This window comes from Bos indicus, chromosome 16 (genome assembly GCF_029378745.1).
Source record: "Bos indicus isolate NIAB-ARS_2022 breed Sahiwal x Tharparkar chromosome 16, NIAB-ARS_B.indTharparkar_mat_pri_1.0, whole genome shotgun sequence".
Lineage (NCBI taxonomy): Eukaryota > Metazoa > Chordata > Mammalia > Artiodactyla > Bovidae > Bos > Bos indicus.
The window spans coordinates 19,804,129-19,827,324 of NC_091775.1; the positions used below are offsets into that span (position 1 = coordinate 19,804,129).

At 42.2% G+C, this 23,196-nt stretch overlaps 1 protein-coding gene across 1 annotated transcript in view; it reads right to left on the reverse strand.

The window, feature by feature from the left end:
- Window positions 1–20,637, reverse strand: part of LOC139176522 (usherin-like) — a 43,838-nt gene extending 23,201 nt beyond the window's left edge. The window contains exons 1-5 of the mRNA XM_070768842.1: window positions 20,273–20,637; window positions 16,935–17,173; window positions 15,333–15,541; window positions 7,610–7,786; window positions 5,697–5,780 (exon numbers count right to left, since the gene is read on the reverse strand). Coding sequence (XP_070624943.1) covers window positions 5,697–5,780; window positions 7,610–7,786; window positions 15,333–15,541; window positions 16,935–17,173; window positions 20,273–20,509 — 946 coding nt within the window. The 5' untranslated portion in view covers window positions 20,510–20,637. The remainder of the gene's footprint in view (window positions 1–5,696; window positions 5,781–7,609; window positions 7,787–15,332; window positions 15,542–16,934; window positions 17,174–20,272) is intronic.
- Window positions 20,638–23,196: the final 2,559 nt, after the last annotated feature.

The window sequence follows — 23,196 nt, forward strand, 5'->3', positions numbered from 1 at the left end:
TGACACTTCTCAGGTTGGAAATGGCAGCTGCCTTGGCACATTCCCTGGAATTACAGTTGGAGGCAGGACGAGGAGATTTTCAAGAGGGTTATCAAAGTAACCTTCTGTGGGGCTGCAAAGAATTGGACACAACTGAGCACATGTGCATGCATGCCAAGTAACCCTGGGGAAAGCCTAAGTCACAGATGTTTGCCCTGGGAGCAAAGTCGTTTCTGGGCTCACGTGAGGGGCTGGAACCAAGACAAATATTGCTACAGACACCTCATCACACAACACACATAGCTGTGTGAATCCAGAGTTCCCTCACTTCCTGTAACTGCCCTGTTCCCGTGAAGTTCTGTGCAAACCAGATATTGAGACAGCAGATCCCATTTTCTGTTGGGTTGTTAATAGCCTGCACTCATTAACATATAGTTTCTTTACTTCTTGTGCTCCAGCCCCTCGGTTAAGCAGCAAAGGCTCTGCAAGTCATCATTCAAATGCCCTTGGAGAACTGGAATGGGCCAGGGAGGTAGGAAGGGCTTCCGGGTCCACTTCAGGGCAGGGTAAGGTGGTGGAATCCTGCCATCAGCCTGCTGACCTGAGCAGGAGAGAGTCTAGAGATCATCTCAAGCCTAACCCTTGCCAGGCCAGCTTGGAGGCCTCAGGATCTGTGGCAGCTGCCATTAGACTGGCATAAAGCAGAGAGCCAGGGAGCTGCTTTTCTAAAGCCAAGGCTCATGGCACAAACTGAGGAAAATTCTTCAAGAGATGGGAATACCAAACCACCTTGCCTGCCTCCCGAGAAACCTGTACATAGGTCAAGAATCAACAGTTAGAACTGGACTTGGAACAATGCTATGGTTCAAAATTGGGAAAGGAGCATGTCAAGGCTGTGTATTGTCACCCTGCTTATTTAACTTATATGCAGAGTACATCATGTGAAATGCTGGGCTGGATGAAGCTCAAGCTGGAATCAAGATTGCCAGAAGAATATCAATAACCTCAAATATATAGATGATGCCACCCTAATGGCAGAAAGTGAAGAGATACTAAAGAGCCTCTTGATAAAAGTGAAAGAAGAGAATGAAAAAGCTGATTTAAAACTCAACATTCAAGAAACGAAGATCATGGCATCCAGTCCCATCTCTTCATGGCAAGTAGATGGGGAAAAAATAGAAACAGTGACAGACTTTATTTTCTTGGGCTCCAAAATTACTGCAGATGGTGACTGAAGCCATGAAATTAAAAGACGCTTGCTCCTTGGAAGAAAATCAATGACAAACCTAGACAGCATATTAAAAAGCAGAGATATCACTTTGCTGACAAACGTCTGTATAGTCCAAGCTATGGTTTTTCCAGTAGTCATGTACGGATGTGAGAGTTAGACCACACAGAAGGCTGAGTGACAAAGAATTGATGCTTTTGAACTGTGGTGCTGGAGAAGACTCTTGAGAGTCCCTTGGACTGCAAGGAGATCCAACCAGTCCATCCTAAAGGAGATCAACCCTGGATATTCATTGGAAGGACTGATGCTGAAGCTGATGTCCAATACTTTGGCCACCTCATGTGAAGAGCCAACTCATTGGAAAAAACCCTTTGCTGGGAAAGACTGAAGGTAGGAGGAGAAGGGGATGACAGAGGATGAGATGGCTGGATGGCATCACTGACTCGATGGACATGAGTTTGAGTGAGTTTTGGGAGTTGGAGTACATCATGAGAAACGCTGGACTGGAAGAAGCACAAGCTGGAATCAAGATTGCCGGGAGAAATATCAATAACCTCAGATATGCAGATGACACCACCCTTACGGCAGAAAGTGAAGAGGAACTAAAAAGCCTCTTGATGAAAGTGAAAGAGGAGAGTGAAAAAGTTGGCTTAAAGCTCAACATTCAGAAAACGAAGATCATGGCATCTGGTCCCATCACTTTATGGGAAATAGATGGGAAACAGTGTCAGACTTTATTTTTTTGGGCTCCAAAATCACTGCAGATGGTAACTGCAGCCATGAAATTAAAAGACACTTACTCCTTGGAAGGAAAGTTATGAACAACCTAGATAGCATATTCAAAAGCAGAGACATTACTTTGCCAACAAAGGTCCATCTAGTCAAGGCTATGGTTTTTCCAGTGGTCATGTATGGATGTGAGAGTTGGACTGTGAAGAAGGCTGAGTGCCGAAGAATTGATGCTTTTGAACTGTGGTGTTGGAGAAGACTCTTGAGAGTCCCTTGGACTGCAAGGAGATCCAACCAGTCCATTCTGAAGGAGATCAGCCCTGGGATTTCTTTGGAAGGAAAGATGCTGAAGCCGAAGCTCCAGTACTTTGGCCACCTCATGCGAAGAGTTGACTCATTGGAAAAGACTCTGATACTGGGAGGGATTGGGGGCAGGAGGAGAAGGGGACGCCAGAGGATGAGATGGCTGGATGGCATCACTGACTTGATGGACGTGAGTCTGAGTGAACTCCGGGAGTTGGTGATGGACAGGGAGGCCTGGCGTGCTGCGATTTATGGGGTCGCAAATAGTCGGACACGACTGAGGGACTGAACTGAACTGAACTGATGAACAGGGAAGGCTGGTGTTCTGCAGTCCATGGGGTTACAAAGAATCAGACATGACTGTGCGACTGAACAACAACAAACAGTCAAGAGGAAGAAGGACAGACAGACACAGCTGCAAATGCCTGTTCTGTGGATGGCCTTCTGCCTTTTCAGCACCTGAAGGACTGCTTGGGCCTGCTTGGCCCTCACACCCACATTCTCAGGGGAAGTGGATCAAAGGGGAAGTGTTCAGTGCTGGGGTGAGGATGTTTCAAGGAGGGAGAGAGGGTGACTTAAAATTTGAATGCCGTGAGGGATATACTTTGCTAACCCTAGCTCTTTCTGATAGCTCTGTCCTAAAAAAGTCACTGCCTCTCTGGGCCTCATCTCTAAAATGAAATGTTGTTGTCAAAATTCTGATCAAGCTCCAGCAGATTGGAATTCCTCTAATTAGGAACCAATGTGTGTTGTTTGATTTAAAAAACAACTCAACAGTTTTTGCCTAGGCACTGAAGAGTTGCACTTTCTCCATGTGGAGCACAGGACTGTAACTCCAGAAGTGGATCTGACGGTCCCAGTGGACCCCTTGCTTAAGAGGACTCAGGGGGATGTAGGGCAGCCTGTCCAGGGGAAGCCTCCAAAGGGAAACAGCTCTCCCACCAGTTGGATGGAAATGAGGTCTGTGTGAATTTCCTGCTTGCAGGTGCCTTCATGCAAGGGAACAGAAACATTTTTAAAGTTATATCATACAAATGAAATGTGACTATGGACATTAGTTGGACAAGACCTCTTGGAATCTTCCATAACTTCACATGGTTTTCGGTTTTCCTCCTTTCAGCAATGGGACCCCAATTTGTATTCATGAACCGAGAGGAGATTTCTCCTTTGTTATGAAGAGCTTGAAAATCCTGACCAGATCGTGTCTCTTCATCCCTGTTTCTCTTTGCAAAGTACCCTTTCATTTTAAGGGACTCCACTCATCAAGTGGGAAATTCATGGTCAGGGTAAGGGATTCCTGGGGGTAAGTCAATTCCCTTTGACTCCAAAGAAAAACCCAACCCAGAGCTGGAGTCAGAGTAAATCCCATCCTGTTAATTGCCTGTCTCTAGGCAAGACATACTCCCCACTGGCCAGGGAGACTAGACTGGTAAGATCTCATGTGGTTTTACTCATCACATGGTCCTGCTCCCTGTGTCAGTACCACTGGGCAGAACCTGTTTAAAAGAGCAGATTCCTAGGCCCATCTGATTCAAAATCTCCACCAGGGCCCTGGAAAGGATATAATAAATAAAATCAGCAAGATGATTCTTATCTACTCTTAAATTTGAGAACTGCTAAATAAAAATCATGGGACCAGGAGTCTACAGAAAAACCATGTTTAACTTCTCAGTAATGAGCTTGCACAGAAAGTGAAGAAGAACTAAAGAGCCTTTTGATGAAAGTGAAAGAGGAGAGTGAAACAGTTGGCTTAAAGCTCAACATTCAGAAAACTTAGATCATGGCATCTGGTCCCATCACTTCATGGCAAATAGATGGGGAAACAGTGGAAACAGTGGCTGACTTTATTTTTTGAGGCTCCAAAATCACTGCAGATGGAGACTGCTGCCATGAAATTAAAAGATGCTTCCTCCTTGGAAGGAAAGTTATGACCAACCTAGACAGCATATTAAAAAGCAGAGATACTACTTTGCCAACAAAGGTCTGTCTAGTCAAGGCTATGGTTTTTCCAGTAGTCATGTATGGATGTAAGAGTTGGACTATACCAGAAAGCTGAGTGCAGAAGAATTGATGTGTTTGAACTATGGTGTTGCAGCAGACTCTTGAGAGTCCCTTGGACTGCAAGGAGATCCAACCAGTCCATCCTAAAGGAGATCAGTCCTGGGTGTTCATTGGAAGGACTGATGTTGAAGCTGAAACTCTAATACTTTGGCCACCTGATGCAAAGAGCTGACTCATTTGAAAAGACCCTGATGCTGGGAAAGATTGAGGGCAGGAGGAGAAGGGGACGACAGAGGATGAGATGGTTGGATGGCATCATTGACTCAATGGACATGAGTCTGGGTGGACTCTGGGAGTTGGTGATGGACAGGGAGGCCTGGTGTGCTGCAGTTCATGGGGTCACAAAGAGTTGGACATGACTGAGCGACTGAACTGAATGAGCTTGCAGGGGGCATTCTTGGATAAGTCCCCATGTCCCTCAGGTCTTAATCTTTCCCATTGTGGAAACATTGGGGTTCCTAAAAGAAGACCAAATGAGGTCTGCTCTGTCCCACAGCTGCTATTATGTAAGATGAAATACACTATGCATTAGGTGTTACAAGAGATTTACATGGCATCCAGACATGTAATGTCTGGGAACAGAATAGTACTTCGTTATTTTTATAGATTGAAGTTATCTTTAATAACAGTATGTGTGTATACCTGTGTTTCAGAATTTTTTTTAAGCAAACTAAATAAGCATCCAAAGTAGATAGAACATTACTTATTGGAATTTAAAATACGGTAGTAGTCTCAATTCTACTTTAATGGAAAAGATTCAGCATTTCTCTAACTTGCCCTTTGAAATTGTAAATTATTTTACATTTGATGCAAAGATTATGTGGAAAACTCAATTTAAAAGCTGCTCCATAAAAATTGCAATTTCACCACTTCAACTAAATTACCTGGTATTAACAGTCAATCATAATCTTTTACAGAGGATACAAGACAGAAATTTCCCAAATTCATCATTTTAGTCTCTGAATCTGGAATATTATTGTTATGATCAACACAAATTGGTATTAGAGTATTTTCTCTTTCCTCTGACTTCCTCTATAAATTCACTTTTTTTTGGTAAACAAATTCATAGGGCTTTTTATTGACAGAATTTTTGATTAGGAGAGAAGTTTTGTCATATATCTCTGCATCTACAATTCAATGATTTGGCATTTTAAGAGCATACCCTAACCCCTTGCCTAATGTAAGTTTCATGAGGATTTAAAAACAAATTCTTACAACACTTAACACAATTTCTTCCATACAGTCTATGCTAAGATGTGTATATATTTATATATATACATACACACAGATATATATATATATATATACATAAACAAGTATGTACAAATAAACATGCATGTTTCTTTAGGAAAATGAGTAAATGCTACACTAAATATAATTTGAGTTAAATATTTACCAAATCCAGTGGAGGTATCATATTGGATCAAAGGCGTCTTAGCACTTCCTTCTTCTGTAATGCAGATGACCTGAAAAAAGAAAGCTAAACAAGAGGTAGATGACTTAGTTATTCAACATCAACAAATAGTCGGCACAGTTTCAGAAAAGCATTGTTAGAACATGAAATAGTCTAAAAACAGGATTCCACAGCAAGTTTTGAGGTTTTATCTACTACGTAAACTTTAATTTCAAAGTTAAAAACTATCAAGAAAACCAGCTATTATTAGTGTAGTAATAGCATGTATATAAGTAACAGAACTAAAGAAGTTCAGAGGTTATCTAGCAAAGGAAAAGAATTATCAGAGGAGTAAAGGATAATATTGGGTTGGCCCAGAAGTTCATTTGGCTTTTTCCATAAGCTGTTATGGAAAAACCCAAACAAACTTTTGGGCCAACCCAATACATACAGTGTATCTTGTTCTGCATATGATCCGAACCTGTTTCTTTAAAACGCAAAGGTGTTCCTTCACTAGGGGACCCAGAGTTTCTCACTAAGCAGGAGAGCTCAAAAGGGATCCTGGAAATCAAATGGCCTAAATACTTCTTACAGTACTCAGGACCCCATGGGAAGTGAGTCTTGTAAGGTCACACAGATGGTTAAAGGCCCTGCCAGGGGTAGAACCTGAATCTCCCAACCGTGGGCCATCTCCGCATCACAAGCTGCCCAGGTGACCAAGAACTGTGACCACAAAAATGTGTAGCTGGATTGTTGTAAAAATGTTATTGATTAGTTTCAAGTGCTATAAATGCAATACTGGAGCTCATTGTTTACCTGCACCTTTTAGTCAAAATAAGTAGTACCTATTTTCAAGGAAACTAAAAACAAAACAAAACAAAAAACCCACCACTAATAAATTCATTGTATAAACCCAGATTGTTCAAAACGACCTCTCATCTATTGGTCCTATGGCCATGTTGATCCTCAGAAGATAGTATCTTGTAAAGCATTTTCTCATTTCAATTTAAAAACATGGCAAACGGAAGCAGCACATGTAATTAAATATGGTGAAGGAATTCAGTGTTAGAGGGAAGAGGGTTGTTATTTCAAGAACAGATACGGAGGTTGGTTAAGAAAAGCCCTTATTCAGGGTCCTTCGGAGAAGGCAATGGCACCCGACTCCAGTACTTTTGCCTGGAAAATCCCATGGACAGAGGAGCCTGGTAGGCTGTAGTCCATGGGGTCACTAGAGTCGGACATGACTGAGCGACTTCACTTTCACTTTTCACTTTCATGCAATGGAGAAGGAAATGGCAACCCACTCCAGTGTTCTTGCCTGGAGAATCCCAGGGATAGGGAAGCCTGGTGGGCTGCCGTCTATGGGGTCGCACAGAGTCGGACACGACTGAAGCGACTTAGCAGTAGCAGCAGGGTCCTTAATATCTGGAGATGGTCATGGCCTAACTGTGCTGGTGGTGCCTCAAGAATATCTGCAAAGTCCCTAAAAGTGTATTGTTTCAGGCATTGCTCATGGCATCAGTGATTCAAGAAGGTGTGAGTTTGAGCAAACTCTGGGAGACAGTGAAGGCCAGGGAAGCCTGGCGTGCTGCAGTCCATGGTGTCCAGAGTCGGACATGACTTAGCAACTGAACAACAACGTGGCTAGTGAGTGCTATTGCTCTGGCACACACAACCTGCCCTCCTGTCTTGTTCCTGGGGACCCTCAGGTCAGCGGAAGCAGTGCTCCGAGGACTGCATCACAAACGCAGTGCACCAGGCAGGTCAACACAGAGCAGTCATTTTTCCGTGAGTGGTCACTTAACCCAGGACGTGTTAATGCTGAACGTCTGCGGGTCACCTTTTCAGATCGAGGATCTTGGAAAGCTGGGAAACCCAGCTCCTAACGCACTGAGAAATTCGAGCAGGAGACTCACTTTTGTCCGCGGTCCTCGGGATATAGAGGGTGGTGTCGAGGCCACTGTAGAGGCGCTGTCCTCCGTCGGTCAGGATGAACTCCTTCAGCCGCCCGTTCAGCAGGAAGGAGTTGCTCCAGTTCACACACACCACGGACAGGTTGCTGTCCACTGAGAACGGGGCACGGTACTGCGGCACTGTGCGAGAGGGATGTCAGTTCTGAAAACAGCTGGCAGAAGGTGCTAAGTTCTAACAACAGCTGAGAGTAGGTTCTAAGTTCTAAAAATAGTGTGGTGTGTGTGCGCGTGCTTTTCATTTTCAAATATGAGCACACATTTTAAACTTTGCGCTTGCTAGAACCCTTCCTATTTACCTTATAGCTTAAAGGAAAAACCTGGCATTGGGGGGTGAAAAGAAAATCACTGGAACATGTGTGAAATGCTTTCTCAGCAATGTTGCACCTGCTTTCCAAAAAAAAAAAAAGATCAATGAAGAATGGTGTTTTATGCAATACAACTATTAACATACAATGGTTCTGCTCATCAGCATAGCCCCAGAGCTCACATTTTGTTACATTTTCCTTCTTTTAACAGGTAAAGTATCCTTAACACTATTAACTCCAGCGGATAGCTATTTTTCATATCAAATCAATATTTATTGCTACAAAGCCCCAAGGACTAGATGAAGTTAATATATATATTTTTTTCTCCCAACCAAACTGCTTAGATGGTGAATTATGTTCTTTTGGCGCCCATTTATTTTTAAAGCTTTTTCTTGAACCGTTAGTTTGTTTTCTAAGATAGTTAAAAAGCCTTGCAAGTAGCAATTCGAGAATAATAATTCATTGCCCTGACTAATCAATCAATAACACAGTACATTAGTATATAATCAAGCGCAGGTCTCGTAAGTATTATATCAGATAGAGAAGTGACTTTGTGTGCATTTAGCAGGAATGCTCCCTTTTCATTTTTCAGCTCCTTACTAAAATAAAGGAAGAACAAGCCTTAACGGAGGCTCATCTTCTAAATGAATCATTTTGGTAGCAACAAATGAAGGGATACCATATCATCTTGTCAAGTCAGAAGAGATTTATTTCATGAGATCTCATTTGCTCCAAAATAATCAATACATTTGTAACAACACTAAGATCCAGCTATATATGAAATTGGCTTTTAGGAAAAAAGAGAGTGGAAGAAATAAATTGGGTATCCTTTTTTCTTTTAAAATCAAATCCATGTGTTGCTGATGTGGGGAAATATAACAAAATAAGGAATCATTATGCTATTGTGATCATAGATTAAAACTAGGAAGACAAATTTGGTTCTCATCTTTCAAAATAAGACGAGAGGAAAATGCTTCCATAAACAGAGGAAAATGTTTCTGCAAATACTGAAACAAGAAGTATCAAGTCATTTTTCAATACTGTTGATAAATGTATTCATTTTTCACTTGAAAATGAAATGAAAGGCTCATCTGGCCTAATTGAGGCCAAATTGAGCCTAATATCACAATGAAACATACTATTGTGGTTGTTGTGGTTTCACTCTTTCATTTAATTTCTGTAGATTTCTACTTCTCCCCTACATTGTAACAGTATAGATAAAGAGAAGGCTTGTAAATAGTATGAAAATAGAAAGATAGGGGCTTTATTTGCCTTGTAGGATGTGGAGATCTTCCTGAAGAAAAAAAGAGTGATCAAACTATCAAAATAATCAGGAATAATGGGTTTAGAGATTGAGAAAATGATTAACTACTATTAACTACTATGTCAATAAAGCAATCCAAAGCACATACAACAGAGTACTTGATGTACTTTTTTCAGTTACTCCTTAAAACAATCTTGTAAGAATTAGCTCCTAATTTTTCAGAGGAAGGGACTAAGTTTCAGAGAGATTAAATAACTTGCAAAGGTCAATAGCTGGTAAGGGACCAAGGATCTGCACCCAGGCTTGCTTAACTCCAAAGGCTATGTTATTTTGTTGTAATCAATGTGCATTTATTTAAAGGAGCATGATTTACTAATTCACTTTATGGGGGCACTCCAGTTCTGATTTGGTTCATCCTGATTGTTAAATATTCAGGAATTTTGTGAGTTGGTTATTGAACCCAGTCACTATTAAAAATTAAATCATGTAAAACTAAATATATTAAAACAAAGGTAATAAATATTAAAACTTTGCATTTTAATATTGTGTTCTTCAGGCTGTTTACATCTACTTTCTCTGGAGGGTGGAAATATTATATAACAGTACACGATCTCTTCCCAACTCTGTGTTCAGTGCTGTCACATTGGCAACTTAAAATCAGTCAAGTGGGAGTATTTACACTGTGGAAATTGGCAAGTCCTTCAAGTCATGACATTTTTTTCTCAAGAAGGCCAGTTGTTAAACATTTGTACCTCACCTCTGCTCTCGCACTGAAGGTGTAATTTAGGAAGAGAGGGCAGAATATGCTGCTAATGCTTCTCCAGAGCTTTACTGAGTGTACATGTGATTCAGTTCAGTTCAGTTGCTCAGTAGTGTTCAACTCTTTGTGACCCCATGAACCGCAGCACGCCAGGCCTCCCTGTCCATCACCAACTCCCAGAGTTCACCAAACCAATGTCCATTGAGTTGATGATGCCATCCAACCATCTCATCCTCTGCCGTCCCCTTCTCCTCCTGCCCTCACTCTTTCCCAGCATCAGTGTCTTTTCAAATGAGTCAGCTCTTTGCATCAGGTGGCCAAAGTATTGGAGTTTCAGCTTCAACATCAGTCCTTCCAATGAACACCCAGGACTGATATCATTTAGGATGTACTGGTTGGATCTCCTTGCAGTCCAAGGGACTCTCAAGAGTCTTCTCCAACACCGCAGTTCAAAAGCATCAATTCTTTGGCGCTCAGCTTTCTTCACAGTCCACCTCTAACATCCATACATGACCACTGGAAAAACCATAGCCTTGACTAGACGGACCTTTGTTGGCAAAGTAATGTCTCTGCTTTTTATTTTTTTTTTCTTCCATTATTTTTATTTTATCAGGCCTACAGCAGAGTCAGATGTCTCTGCTTTTTAATATGCTGTCTAGGTTGGTCATAACTTTCCTTCCAAGGAGTAAGCGTCTTTTAATTTCATGGCTACAATCACCATCTGCAGTGATTTTGGAGCCCAGAAAAATAAAGTCAGCCACTGTTTCTACTGTTTCCCTGTCTATTTGCCATGAAGTGATGGGACCAGATGCCATGATCTTAGTTTTCTGAATGTTGAGCTTTAAGCCAACTTTTTCACTCTCCTCTTTCACTTTCATCAAGAGGCTCTTTTTTTCTTCTTCACTTTCTGCCATAACGGTAGTGTCATCTGCTTATCTGAGGTTATTGATATTTCTCCTGGCACTCCTGATCCCAGCTTGTGCTTCCTCCAGCCCAGAGTTTCTCATGATATACTCTGCATACAAGTTAAATAAGCAGGGTGACAATATACAGCCTTGACGTACTCCTTTTCCTATCTGGAACCAGTCTGTTTTTCCATGTCCAGTTCTAACTGTTGCTTCCTGACCTGCATACAGTTTTCTCAAGAGGCAGGTCAGGTGGTCTGGTATTCCCATCTCTTTCAGAATTTTCCACAGTTTATTGTGATCTACACAGTCAAAGACATAGTCAATAAAGCAGAAATATTTGTTTTTCTGGAACTCTCTTGCTTTTTTGACGATCCAGTGGATATTGGCAATTTGATCTCTGGTTCCTCTGCCTTTCTAAAACCATGTACATGTGATTACATTTACATAAAACTGCAAATGCTATCTTCAAAGCATCTTGTGGTTTGTATTGTCTGATCCACATTTTCTCTCTGCTAGTTTGTATAATGAGTTAAAAGGAATATAAATAGTATTTAAACCCCATATGACAGCCAATTATTTGTCGTGTTTTTCCATGTCTGTGGATCCAGTAAGCAGATTAAGAGAACCCTTTCTCCTTCAGTACTAATGCAACCTTTAGCCACTTCTCCAATGTCAAGGAAGTTCTGATGCCTTCACTCACTCCATAAACAACACATTCTGGGTATCTAAAACACTCTGCCCAGTGCTAGAGATAAAATGCAGAGAATGAGGCTAAAGGAGACACAGATTTAAGGGAGAAGATACAAGCTCTGTCAGGGAGTCTTCCAAACTCAAGCTGATTATGAAAAGCTCAAAGAGAGGTGTGGAAGCTGGGTATGGGGTTCTGGGTTTCAAGCCGAGGGCTCGGGGAGAAGGTGACCATTTGGGAGTCAGCCTTTGCAATGGAAGCCTTCGAAGAGATGAACTCATCCGAAGAGGGAAGAGGTGAGGCAGGAGAAGAAGAAGGAAAAAAGAGTGAAGGGGGAGGAAGGGGAAAGTGTGGGCAGAGAAAGTTTGGGGTTTAACCTTAAAGAACTTGATTGGTGGACGATCAACCAACAAAGTTGACTAAAATGGAACAGGGACTCCCCTTGTGATCCAGAGGTTAAGAAGGTACGTGCGTGCTCAGTGATTCCAGTTGTGTCCGACTCTTTGTGACCCCATGGCCCGTAGACCACCAGGCTTCTCTCAGGCCAGAATACTCGAGTGCCATTATTGCCATTTCCTCCTCCAGGGGATCTTCCTGACCCAGGGAATCCAACCCATTTTCCTGTGTCTCCTGCATTGGCAGGCAGATTCTTTACCACTGAATCTGCCTTGCAATATAGGGCATATGGGTTCAATTGCTGGTCAGGGAACTAAGATCCCACATGCTGCAGAGAAACTAAACCTGCACAAAGCCCATGCACCACAACTAGAGAGCAACGGAAGATCCCACATGACGCAGTGAAGGTCTTGACTGCCACAACTAGGACCTTATACAGCCAAATAAATAAATAAAATTAAATAATAATATTAAATAATAAAATAAATAAAATTTAAAAAATACAAGAAATAAAATTGAACATCCAAGGAGGCAGGAGGAAAACTGGGAGCGACTTGCCCTGCAAAGTATGGAGAACCACTTTTTAACCAAGGATCGAGGATTCAATCTCACTGAATGTTCCCAAGAAGTCCATGTGATTACTGGTGAAAAATGCCCAATGGATTATCGGTGTGGAGGTCAAGGGCAAATTTAGGAAGAGATTTTCATGCAGGGACGATGTGGAAATCAGTTGGGAGGAAGCTAAATAAAATGTGGAAAGAAAGAAAATGGGAAAGCACTTGAAGACCATTCTTTAGAAGAGTTGTGCCCTGGGGTGAGGAGCCTGGCCAGGAATCAAAAGGGAAATGGAGTCTGTTTGCTTTGAAATTAGAAGGGTAGAAGCAACAGTGATGTACTAAAGATTAGGGATAGAAAAACGGTGATCAGTAGGGATGGAAGTGGTGGTCAAAACACAAGAGGAAGGTCTATTTCAGATGGAAGGACCATCCCTTCCTGCCGTGTCCCTGATAGGGATCATGGAGATGTAGGGCATGTGGCTGTCTGGGGCGGGAAGGAAGCCAATTACTAATCGACGACTTTTCCTTTCCTGGTGAATTATGAGGAAGGAGTTCTGCAGGTGGGTGAGGTGGGTGAGGATGGTGAGGGCATGTGGGAACGGGGTGAGGAGCAGTGAGGGGTTGGAGGAGGGTGGAGAAGGTCTGAAATCTCTATTACAGATAGTAGGGGGCTAGTTGATCAGGTTAATACAGCAGTACTGAGGCTGCTGCTGAGCTGAGTGATCCTGAACTTAGAGAAACACTTCCACTTTCTAAGTGTGGAAGATGGAAGGACTGAAGCGCTAGCTTTAGCTCCTCACAGAACCCCAGGAGCCTCAGTGCAGATTCTAACGGACGTGAACAGAATCCTGGAACTGTAATGCACAGTCCGTAGCCCTGCCTCAGCTTTCTCATCTGTAAATCTGGTTAATAATAGGACTTAACTTCATAGGTCTGTGGTAAGGATTATTTGTCAAATGCTTGAACAGTGCCAGCAATAAGCAAGCTCTTTAAAAATGACCTTTTGCTAACATCCTGCTATATTGTTGCTCAGGCACATTAAGGTCTTTGTACGAGGCACTGAATTTTCGTGAATGTGTATCTCTCATTTTTAAAAATGTCAGTGTCAAATGAGATTATAATCTGTTAACAATGTTTCTGAAAAGCAAATTTGCAATAAGTGTTCAAAAACTTAAAATACCTGATATAGTAAGTTCCATTTGCTGAAGATAAATTCCATTTAAGAAGATAATCAGACATTCACACAAAGATTTGTTCATTTCTCACCACATTTATAAAAGGAAAATATTAGAAACAACTGGAATGGCTCAACTAATTCACACGATGGAATATTATACAGCCATTAACCTTGGTGGCTAAGAGTTTTTAATGTCATGGAAAATGCAAATAAAATAATATCAAGTATAAAAATCAGATATTAAGTTTTCATTAGAGTATGATCTCAACCACGTAATAAAAGCTGCATAAAAAGGGATTAAAGGAATAAATTATGCCAACATATTAATGGTGGTTGCCTCGGGGTGGAGTGGGATAATAAGCAGGACTGTCTTCATGGGTGTGTAACCTGTGTAGCTGCCCAGGGCCCCTCATGTAGGAGAATTATAGACTTAGTCTGATGCTCTGCTGTCATTGTCTTTAAGTTCTTAATGATTTCTGAACAAGGGACCCCGTATTTTTATTTTCCAGTGGACCCCACAAACTACATAGCTGGTTCTGATTATAAGTACTTCTTCATACTTTTTGTATTTGCCAGTTTTAAAAAGTAGACATATAAACCTTATCAATTCAGAAAAGGTGTTATTTTATAGAAATATAAGGACACAATGAATTAGTTAATTGCCCTTTTCTGCACTCAGGAGCCCTTGTGTTCTTCCTGGAAGGGCCAGATTTCAGTGCTTACTGGCAATGTGAGCGATTATGTCATTTGTAAGGGAAAGGAGTGACAAACTTCTCCAAAAAGTTATCCCAAAGTAAATATATAAGGCTTCCCTGGTGGCTCCGCGGTAAAGAATCCACCTGCCAAGGCAGGAGACACGGGTTTGACTTCTGATCCAGGGAGATCCCACATGCCGTGGAGCAACTAAGCCCTGCACCACAGCTACTGAGCCTACGCTCTGAGCCCTCATGCTGCAGCTGCTGATGCCTGCATGCCCAGAGCCTGTGCACTGAAACGGGAGAAGCCACTGCAGTGAGCAGCGTGCGCGCCACAACCACATAGCACCCCTGCTCACTGCAACTAGAGAAAAGCCCACGCAGTAATGAAGCCCAGTACAGTCAAAATTAAATAAATTACCAAATTGGTTCATTAAAAGTTTTAAGAATTACAAAAAAGTCATCTTCACTGTCTATTTTCATCTTACCCATATATTAATTTTCTCTTAATTGGTTTTCATCCCATTGCCACATGACAAATCTTCCTAAATTTATTCTTTTTTTTAAAATTATTTGGCTGCATTGGGTCTTAGTTGTGGCACTCAGGATCTTTGGTTATGGCATGCGGGATCTAGTTCCCTGAACAGGGATCAAATTTGGGCCCCCTCTTTGGGATCACGGAGTCCTAGCCATTGGACCACCAGGGAAGTCCTCCCTAAATTCCCTCTTGATCTCCATGTTATTTAATCCAATGGGCATTTTCGCCCGATACTTGTCTTCATGGATGTCTCAGTAGCGTTCACTGAAATCGAACACTCAATCCCTTTAGCCAACTGTTCCCCTCCCTTCAGGACAAGCCTCCCCTCTGGCTGCCCTGCCGCCTCTCGGGCACATGGTGGCAGCCACTTCTACTCACATTCTTTTTGGGTGACGAAGCTGATCCATTCAGTGGCTGTGCTGCCCACCTCGTTGTGGGCCACCACCCTCAGCTTGTAGGTGGTGTAGGGCTGGAGACCCTCGAGGCTGGCTCTCTGCCCTGGCCCCCTGTACTTGGTCTCGGTTTGGCTGGGGGTACAGGGGGTGGCTGAATCCGGAGGGCATGCCTTGTAGAGTTGGAGCTCATAGCTGGAAGGAGAAGGGACACAGAAAGAGGAAACAGTCAGTGGAATTAGTCTAACTCTCTTTTATACCTGATCATGTTTAGTGAGAAGCCATTTTGCTTTCACCAAACTACCAGCACTTTAAAACTCCCACTTGTGGGAGATGCTTGTTTTCAGAAACACTTTATTTAACACTGTTGGAAGTGGGCAGCAGATGGAACCAGAGAAACGATACAAGAAGTCCCCTGTATACACATGTTGCTGTCCACCCAGCCGTCAGGAATCCTTGTTGGTACAGATAAGATAGTTCTCTTTTTAGAGGACAGTGATAAAACTTCTCCTGTCGGAAATAAAAGAATATCTCTTCTCTCTACAGATTATTTTGAGTGAAATAACTTCTTTGCTCTTTCAAACAGTGGTTCATTACAAAACTCTAAATTACATCAAAGGAATTCTGATTCAGCCACAGAAGTTCCTTATGTTTTAACTGAGCCCTGCAGAGTGAAAAATGCCAGGGAACCATGCTGCTGCTGCTGCTGCTAAGTCGCTTCAGTCGTGTCCGACTCTGTGCGACCCCATAGACGGCAGCCCACCAGGCTCCCCCGTCCCTGGGATTCTCCAGGTAAGAACACTGGAGTGGGTTGCCATTTCCTTCTCCAATGCATAGAAGTGAAAAGTGAAAGTGAAGTCACTGAGTCATGCCCGACTCTTAGCAACCCATGGGCTGGAGCCTACCAGGCTCCTCTGTCCATGGGATTTTCCAGGCAAGAGTACTGGAGTGGGGTGCCATCGCCTTCTCCTCAGGGAACCATGAGGAGGAGCACATTCTTTCAATGACAGGGAACACATTTCCTCAACTTTCTTTCATTGTTTTGGCAGCACACTGCGAGCCACAAAGGACCAGGGGTTAAACTTGTAGCCCCTGCAGTAGAAGAATGTTGTCTTAGCCACTGGACTGCTAGGAAAGTCCCTGCCTTGTGTTCCTTATTTTTGTTGTTCACCTTTCTATCCTTAGCTGATTTTATGATTGAGACACTTTGTAAGGAATGTGACCACTCATCGATTTTTTTGTCTATTTTGCTATAAAATGAAATGAAGTGTTAGTTGCTCAGTTGTGTCCAACTCTTTGCAACTTCAAGGACTGTAGCCCACCAGGTTCCCCTGTCCATTGAATTCTCCAGGCAAGAATACTGGAGTGGGTTGCCACTGCCTTCTCCAGGGGATCTTCCCAAGCCAGGGGTCGAACTCAGGTCTCCTGCATTGCAGGCAGCTTCTTCACTGTCTGAGCCACCTGGAAAGCCCATTTTGCTATAGGTACCTGTTCAATCAGCATGTCTTCCTGGGGAGGGTGGGGAAGCTGAAGGTCCGTGTGCATGTCTTATTTTGGTTTATTTCTCCCTTTGGCTCTCCCACACTACCTTTGAATAACACCGTTGGGGGACAGTGGCGGACTCCACTGGAAGGAGGCTGTCCTTGAGGCCAGCATCTGAATTTGCGGAGAGGACAATCCTGCGGGTGGAGCAGGAGGAGTTCTCAGCTCTGCTGTTGGCCCTTGGCTACAACAATTGAAGCAAGTGCAGGCCTCTACCCCAATGGAGTAGGTCGTGAAGGGCTGCAGGCTGTGAAGAGTCTGCTGGGTGGCCAGGCCTTCAGCCAGCTGTAGAAGGAGAGAGAAGGCTAGATGAGGCCGGGTCGCAAGTCACAGACAGTTGGTTGACTTTTATCATGTATCACGCTGCTGCTGCTAAGTCGCTCAGTCGTGTCCGACTCTGTGCGACCCCATAGATGGCAGCCCACCAGGCTCCCCCATCCCTGGGATTCTCCAGGCAAGAACACTGGAGTGGGTTGCCATTTCCTTCTCCAATCATGTACCATACATTCTCTGAAAACAGTGCCTCGCTAGTTACTCTGGGAGATGCACCCTAGCATCCAGCACAATATTTACCCTCAGGAATGATCAACCCAGTGGGAGAGTCATGGCTTACACATGCCAAAAAATGCAATGAGATAACAGTTAGATAGAAGTTTGAGGCCACAGGATAGGAATCACAAGGCGCAGTGTTGTCTATTACCATAAATACTAGAAAATGGCACAAAGCTCACAAAATACTGACCAAGTTCTATGACCCTCAGAATGATGTCTTTCTGAAAAAAATCTATATTTGAGTTATATTTCAATTTCAACATTTTCTAAGGTTCATATTCTGCCATTGTTACTTGTGTGGATCAATAATTTGGGTATCAAAACTTCCCTCAAATTCTAAAGTTGAGTATCATGAGCTTGAAATATATTTTATATATCAGTCAGTCGTTCAGTTGTGTGCGACTCTTTGCGATCCCATGGACTGCAGCACGCTAGGCTTCCCTGTCCATCACCAACTCCCGGAGTTTACTCAAACTCATTTCCATTGAGTCGGTGATGCCATCCAACCATCTCATCCTCTGTCATCCCCTTCTCCTCCTGCCTTCAATCTTTCCCAGCATCAGGGTCTTTTCCAATGAGTCAGTTCTTTGCACAAGGTGGCCAAAGTATTGGAGTTTCAGCTTCAGCATCAGTCCTTTCATTGAATTTTCAGGACTGCATTCCTTTAGGATTGACTGGTTGGATCTCCTTGCAGTCCAAGGGACTCTCAAGAGTCTTCTCCAACACCACAGTTCAAAAGCATCAATTTTTGGCACTCAGCTTTCTTAATGGTCCAACTCTTACATCCATACACGACTACTAGAAAAATGATACCTTTGACTAGATGGACCTTTGTTTTGTCTCTGCTTTTTAATACACTGTCTAGGTTGATCATAGCTTTTCTTCCAAGGAGCAAGCGTCTTTTAATTTCATGGCTTCAGTCACCATCTGCAGTGATTTTGGGGCCCTCCAAAATAAAGTCTCCCACTGTTTCCATTGTTTCCCCATCAATTTGTCATGAAGTGATGGGACTGGATGCCATCATCTTAGTTTTTTGAATATTGAGTATTAAGCCAACTTTTTCACTCTCCTCTTTCACCTTCATCAACAGGCCTTTTAGTTCTTCGATTTCTCTCATAAGGGTGGTGTCATCTGCATATCTGAGGTTATTGATATTTCTTCCCTGCAATCTGAATTCCAGCTTGTGCTGCATTCAATCTGGTATTTTGCATGATGTACTCTGTATAGAAGTTAAATAAGCAGGGTGACAATATATAGCCTTGATGTACTCTTTTCCCAATTTGGAACCAGTCTGTTGTTCCATGTCCAGTTCTAACTGTTGCTTCTTGACCTCCATATAGATTTCTCAGGGGGCAGGTCAGGTGTTCTGGTATTCCTGTCTCCTTAAGAATTTTCCACAGTTTGTTATGATCCACACAGTCAAAGGCTTTGGCGTAGTCAATAAAGCAGTAGTAGATATTTCTCTGAAACTCTCTTGCTTTTTTGATATATTTATATATATTTAAGAGTTTGAAAGTCCATGTGTTTCTCTAAAGGTATTGTTCTATAAGAAATATACTTTTTTCCTCAGTTATCTTTGTTGCATTATGAACTTTTTAGTTTATCTGGAGCAAATGTTTTTTACCTTATTGTGGTTTTATTAAGTGCTCTTTGGAAGAGGAGAGCTCCGAAACTGGAAACTCATTTTCACATTGACATAAGCAACATTTAATTAAGAAGAGCTACCTGTTATTTAGAAAAATGTATACAAGGCACTCCAAATATAAATTATTTTAGTTTATTAATATTATCATTTTATAAGCATGGATAATCAAGGGTTGATTGTATTTACATCATCTATATTTATTGAATCAGAAGCCTTGTAGAAAATATGCTAATATTTCTTTAACATTCAATACGAGACTTCCTTGCATGTGAGTGATCCTTTGAAATTGTGTTTCCATACCTGGCACGCTGGCCTCAAAGGATTTCTCCACACTTGCCAAAATTGTTCCCTCAATCAGTCTAAATAATTTATCATGTAATACTGGGATGTGCACAATTTCTCTATGAGGTCTGTGTGAACAAAGTATTATAATATATACTTATTCATGAGAAATGTGAGAGTGATACCAGCTGTCCTGCAGAGAAAAGAGACTTCATCTTCATCTCCAGGATGGTAGTCTCTTGGTTTAAATAATGCAGGAACCAGACGAGTTGATTGCTAGTGTCCTTTTCAGCCAGTGGCTGGGCTAAAACACAATGTGAAAGGTGATTTCCCTCCACAGGACTGTCTTATCTCCTCAGTGTGCCCCAAATGTGTTAATGCATGAACAGTGAGTAGGGCTGAGCTGAACCATTCTGTTGTCTTTTCCAAAGACCTAGAACTTTCTCAAAAGACTGAGTTTTCAGTGTATGATTAGAGATTTGCTCATGCCAAATGGGGATTCTGAGGTTTTCCTTTGCTCTGTTTTTTTCCCTTTTCATATTAACATTTACATCACTGACAAAGACTGTTTCTTGGCCCCTTACTACAAGCCACTACTGTGTTAAGTGCTTGACATGTGTATCCTAATTAAATTCATTCAATTAATTTGATTATCTCTAAGGTCTTAGGCTTCTTACAAGATCGGTGGAGTCTTGAATACCACCTTTAGCCCTCCTCATCCCAAGCATTTACATATCTTCTGTATGTTTCCTGATGCTATTTCTTTGCAGTGGGATCTTTGTGTCACTAAGGTCACCATGGGGCAACTGAGAACAGATGGATAAGAAAGAAGGATCAAGGCTAACAAAAAGCAAGGGCACCAAGCTTGGTTATTTAAGTAAACCAATCAGAATACTGCTGCTCACCACTGTCTGGGCCCCGCTGGTGCTCCTGGAGAACAATCTGTAGAGAGTGACAATCCCGTTGGGCTTCTGGGGGGTGCTGATGTTGACCACTGCTTGGGTGGCAGAAACCGCATGGAACTTGGGGGCCTTGAGACCTTCCGGGGGGGCAGGTCCAGTTCTACACCGCGTCCAGCTGCTGGGGGCTTTACCTGCTGAATTCACGGCCCAGACCTCCAAAGAGAAATCAGTAAGACCCATCAAAAGCAAGGTAACCTCAAGCTGCAAAGAAGCTGGCAACCAGAGCAACTGAACACACAGAATGAGAGACACTGTGATTCTGGAACTTCACAATCGCAAAGGAGGGCAGGTCTTCCCTCTTTTTAGCCTTTGACCCTGTGAACACAGAGGGGCTGATTAGAACCTCGGTTTCCAAATGCAATCAGCTGATTTAAGCCTAATGAAAAGCTGCTCATCCCCATGCGGGGCGTGGAGTGATTTTTGTTAGCTTCTGCAAACCGAATGGATCTGCAGACTCCATAAAACTCAGCAATTCTTAAACCCTGTCCTCACTCAATCTGCATGAAAATTAAATTTTCCTTTCATCAAGGAGGGAATAAACATATGGAAGGAAGTATAATCTTATTTATCAAGCACCATTTGTATAATTAAACACGAATATCCTAAAAGGTTGCCTTAGGTCATTATTTGCATGAGTAAGTAATTTGTAGAATGTCAGGTACAATAGACAGAGTAGATGGATGTATGAGTGGATAGGGTTAAATTAGGCCCAATAACAGCCAACTACACAGTGATCAATCAGGATGATAGATCTAAATGGCAATACAAGCGGACTGTCTGCATGTTTAGGAGTAGGAGTCTTCCTTAGTAAGCTTTCATGTTGGGCAAGTCTAACTTCAGGAAAATTTTTCTGCATTTGGTGTCTTTGTGTGTGTGTATACACACACATATATACACATACATGAATATTATAATTCATATAATACATATAATTGTCTATTTATAACATATATATGTATTTAATTATATATATTTGTTTTGAGCTTTTAAAGGCAAGTCTTGAAAACTTCATTCTATAGTGCACATGTTCTAGGTGTGTGATGTTAAAAGAGCATGTGGAATGTTCAAATGCAAGATATTTAGGAAACACTGTAGGAGAATACTTTGCAATGAGAGTTTAGTTTCATTTTTATTTTGCTTTCACATCAATAATATCTTTAAGAGAATTTAATGAATCAGAGAGCTTTCAGCAGTTAGGCTAACTCCTATCAGTGTTTCTGTACTTTTTTTTTTTTTTTTTTTTGCAGATTTCTCTAAAAGTAATCTTTCTGATGTTGAATTGCTCTTGAATTACAGTCAAGAGTAAATCTCCAGGCTGTTGCTGATAGGATTGCCAGAAGCCCTGTTTTTCACCCCCAGTTTTATTGAGAAATAATTGATATACATGCCCAATTTTAAAAAGAGATAACTAACCTACTTACTAAGTAGAGCCTGCTCTTTTCAGTGTTCTGATCCATTGCTCCCATCATGTGGATAATAATCACTCACATTTGTATAAATTTTATACTTTACAAGACACTTTAACAAATGTTCACTGACTAGGTCCTCACAAACACAACTTTGTAAGGTGGCTGGAGAATATATTATTGGCCCCTTTTATAGATGGGGAAATCAAGCCTCTGAAATGTGATTCTCTTGTTCAAGGTGACAGAAGTCACAATACCTGAAACTAGAATTCTACTCTCCAGGAAATTTTATTGCTCTTTCCAGTAAGCTGTGCTTTTGATTCTGTATGTCATCCATACAAATAAATAAGATACTCAGGATTATGAATATTAAATAACCTGTCTATAGACAATTGGAGAAGGCAATGGCACCCCACTCCAGTACTCTTGCCTGGAAAATCCCATGGACAGAGGAGCCTGGTAGGCTGCAGTCCATGGGGTCCCTAAGAGTCGGACACGACTGAGCGACTTTCCTTTCACTTTTCATTTTCACGCACTGGAGAAGGAAATGGCAACCCACTCCAGTGTTCTTGCCTGGAGAATCCCAGGGACGGGGGAGCCTGGTGGGCTTCTGTCTATGGGGTCGCACAGAGTCAGACACGACTGAAGCAACTTAGCAGCAGCAGCAGCAGCCATAGACAATTACCTGCAATTCTGGAATTAGGTAAAATCTCAGCTTGCAAGGGTAAACAGACACACCCAGGTTGCCTTGAACGATGAAGGTTTGTTTTGATAGACCCAGGGAAGTAGGAGCAGAAAACTGTCTTAGCAATGTGAGAGCCAGGTTCCATGGAAACCAGGGTCCAGGGCAGAACACAACAGCTGCTCTTACCACCCTCTCTGGAATGCATGGTCAGTCTAACAACAGGGAGAGTAGCTATAGGAAATAACTGATGAGGAGGTCATACTGTAAGGCTGATGAGAAAGAGCCTCTGACTTCAGTCTGCTCCAGACTAACCTCTTTTAATAAAAATTTCTTTCTGGAGGGTAGGAAAGCATTTTTGATTACACAATAAGTAACAAAGTTTGAAAAGAAAATAAATATTCTTGAGAAAGGGATGCAAAATAAGGTGAACACGCTGATATCAAACTCTTTGCCAAGTGAAAGGCTTTGGTTGGTAATTTAAGTGCATACAGGATTTTAGTAGGGGCCACAAAGGATGGAGAAGAACACAAGGAGGAAAGTGCAACTGGGTTTGACAAAATAAAAATTCAGCAAGCTGCCTATTAATTCGTGCTCAGTCACTCAGCCGTGTCCAACTCTTGAAGACCCCATGGACTGTAGCCCACCAGGCTCTTCTGTCCATGAGTTTTTCCAGGCAAGAATACTGGAGTGGGTTGCCATGCCCTCCTCCAGGGGATCTTCCTGACCCAGGGATCAAACCTGTGTCTCCTGTGTCTCCTGCATCGGCAGGTGGATTA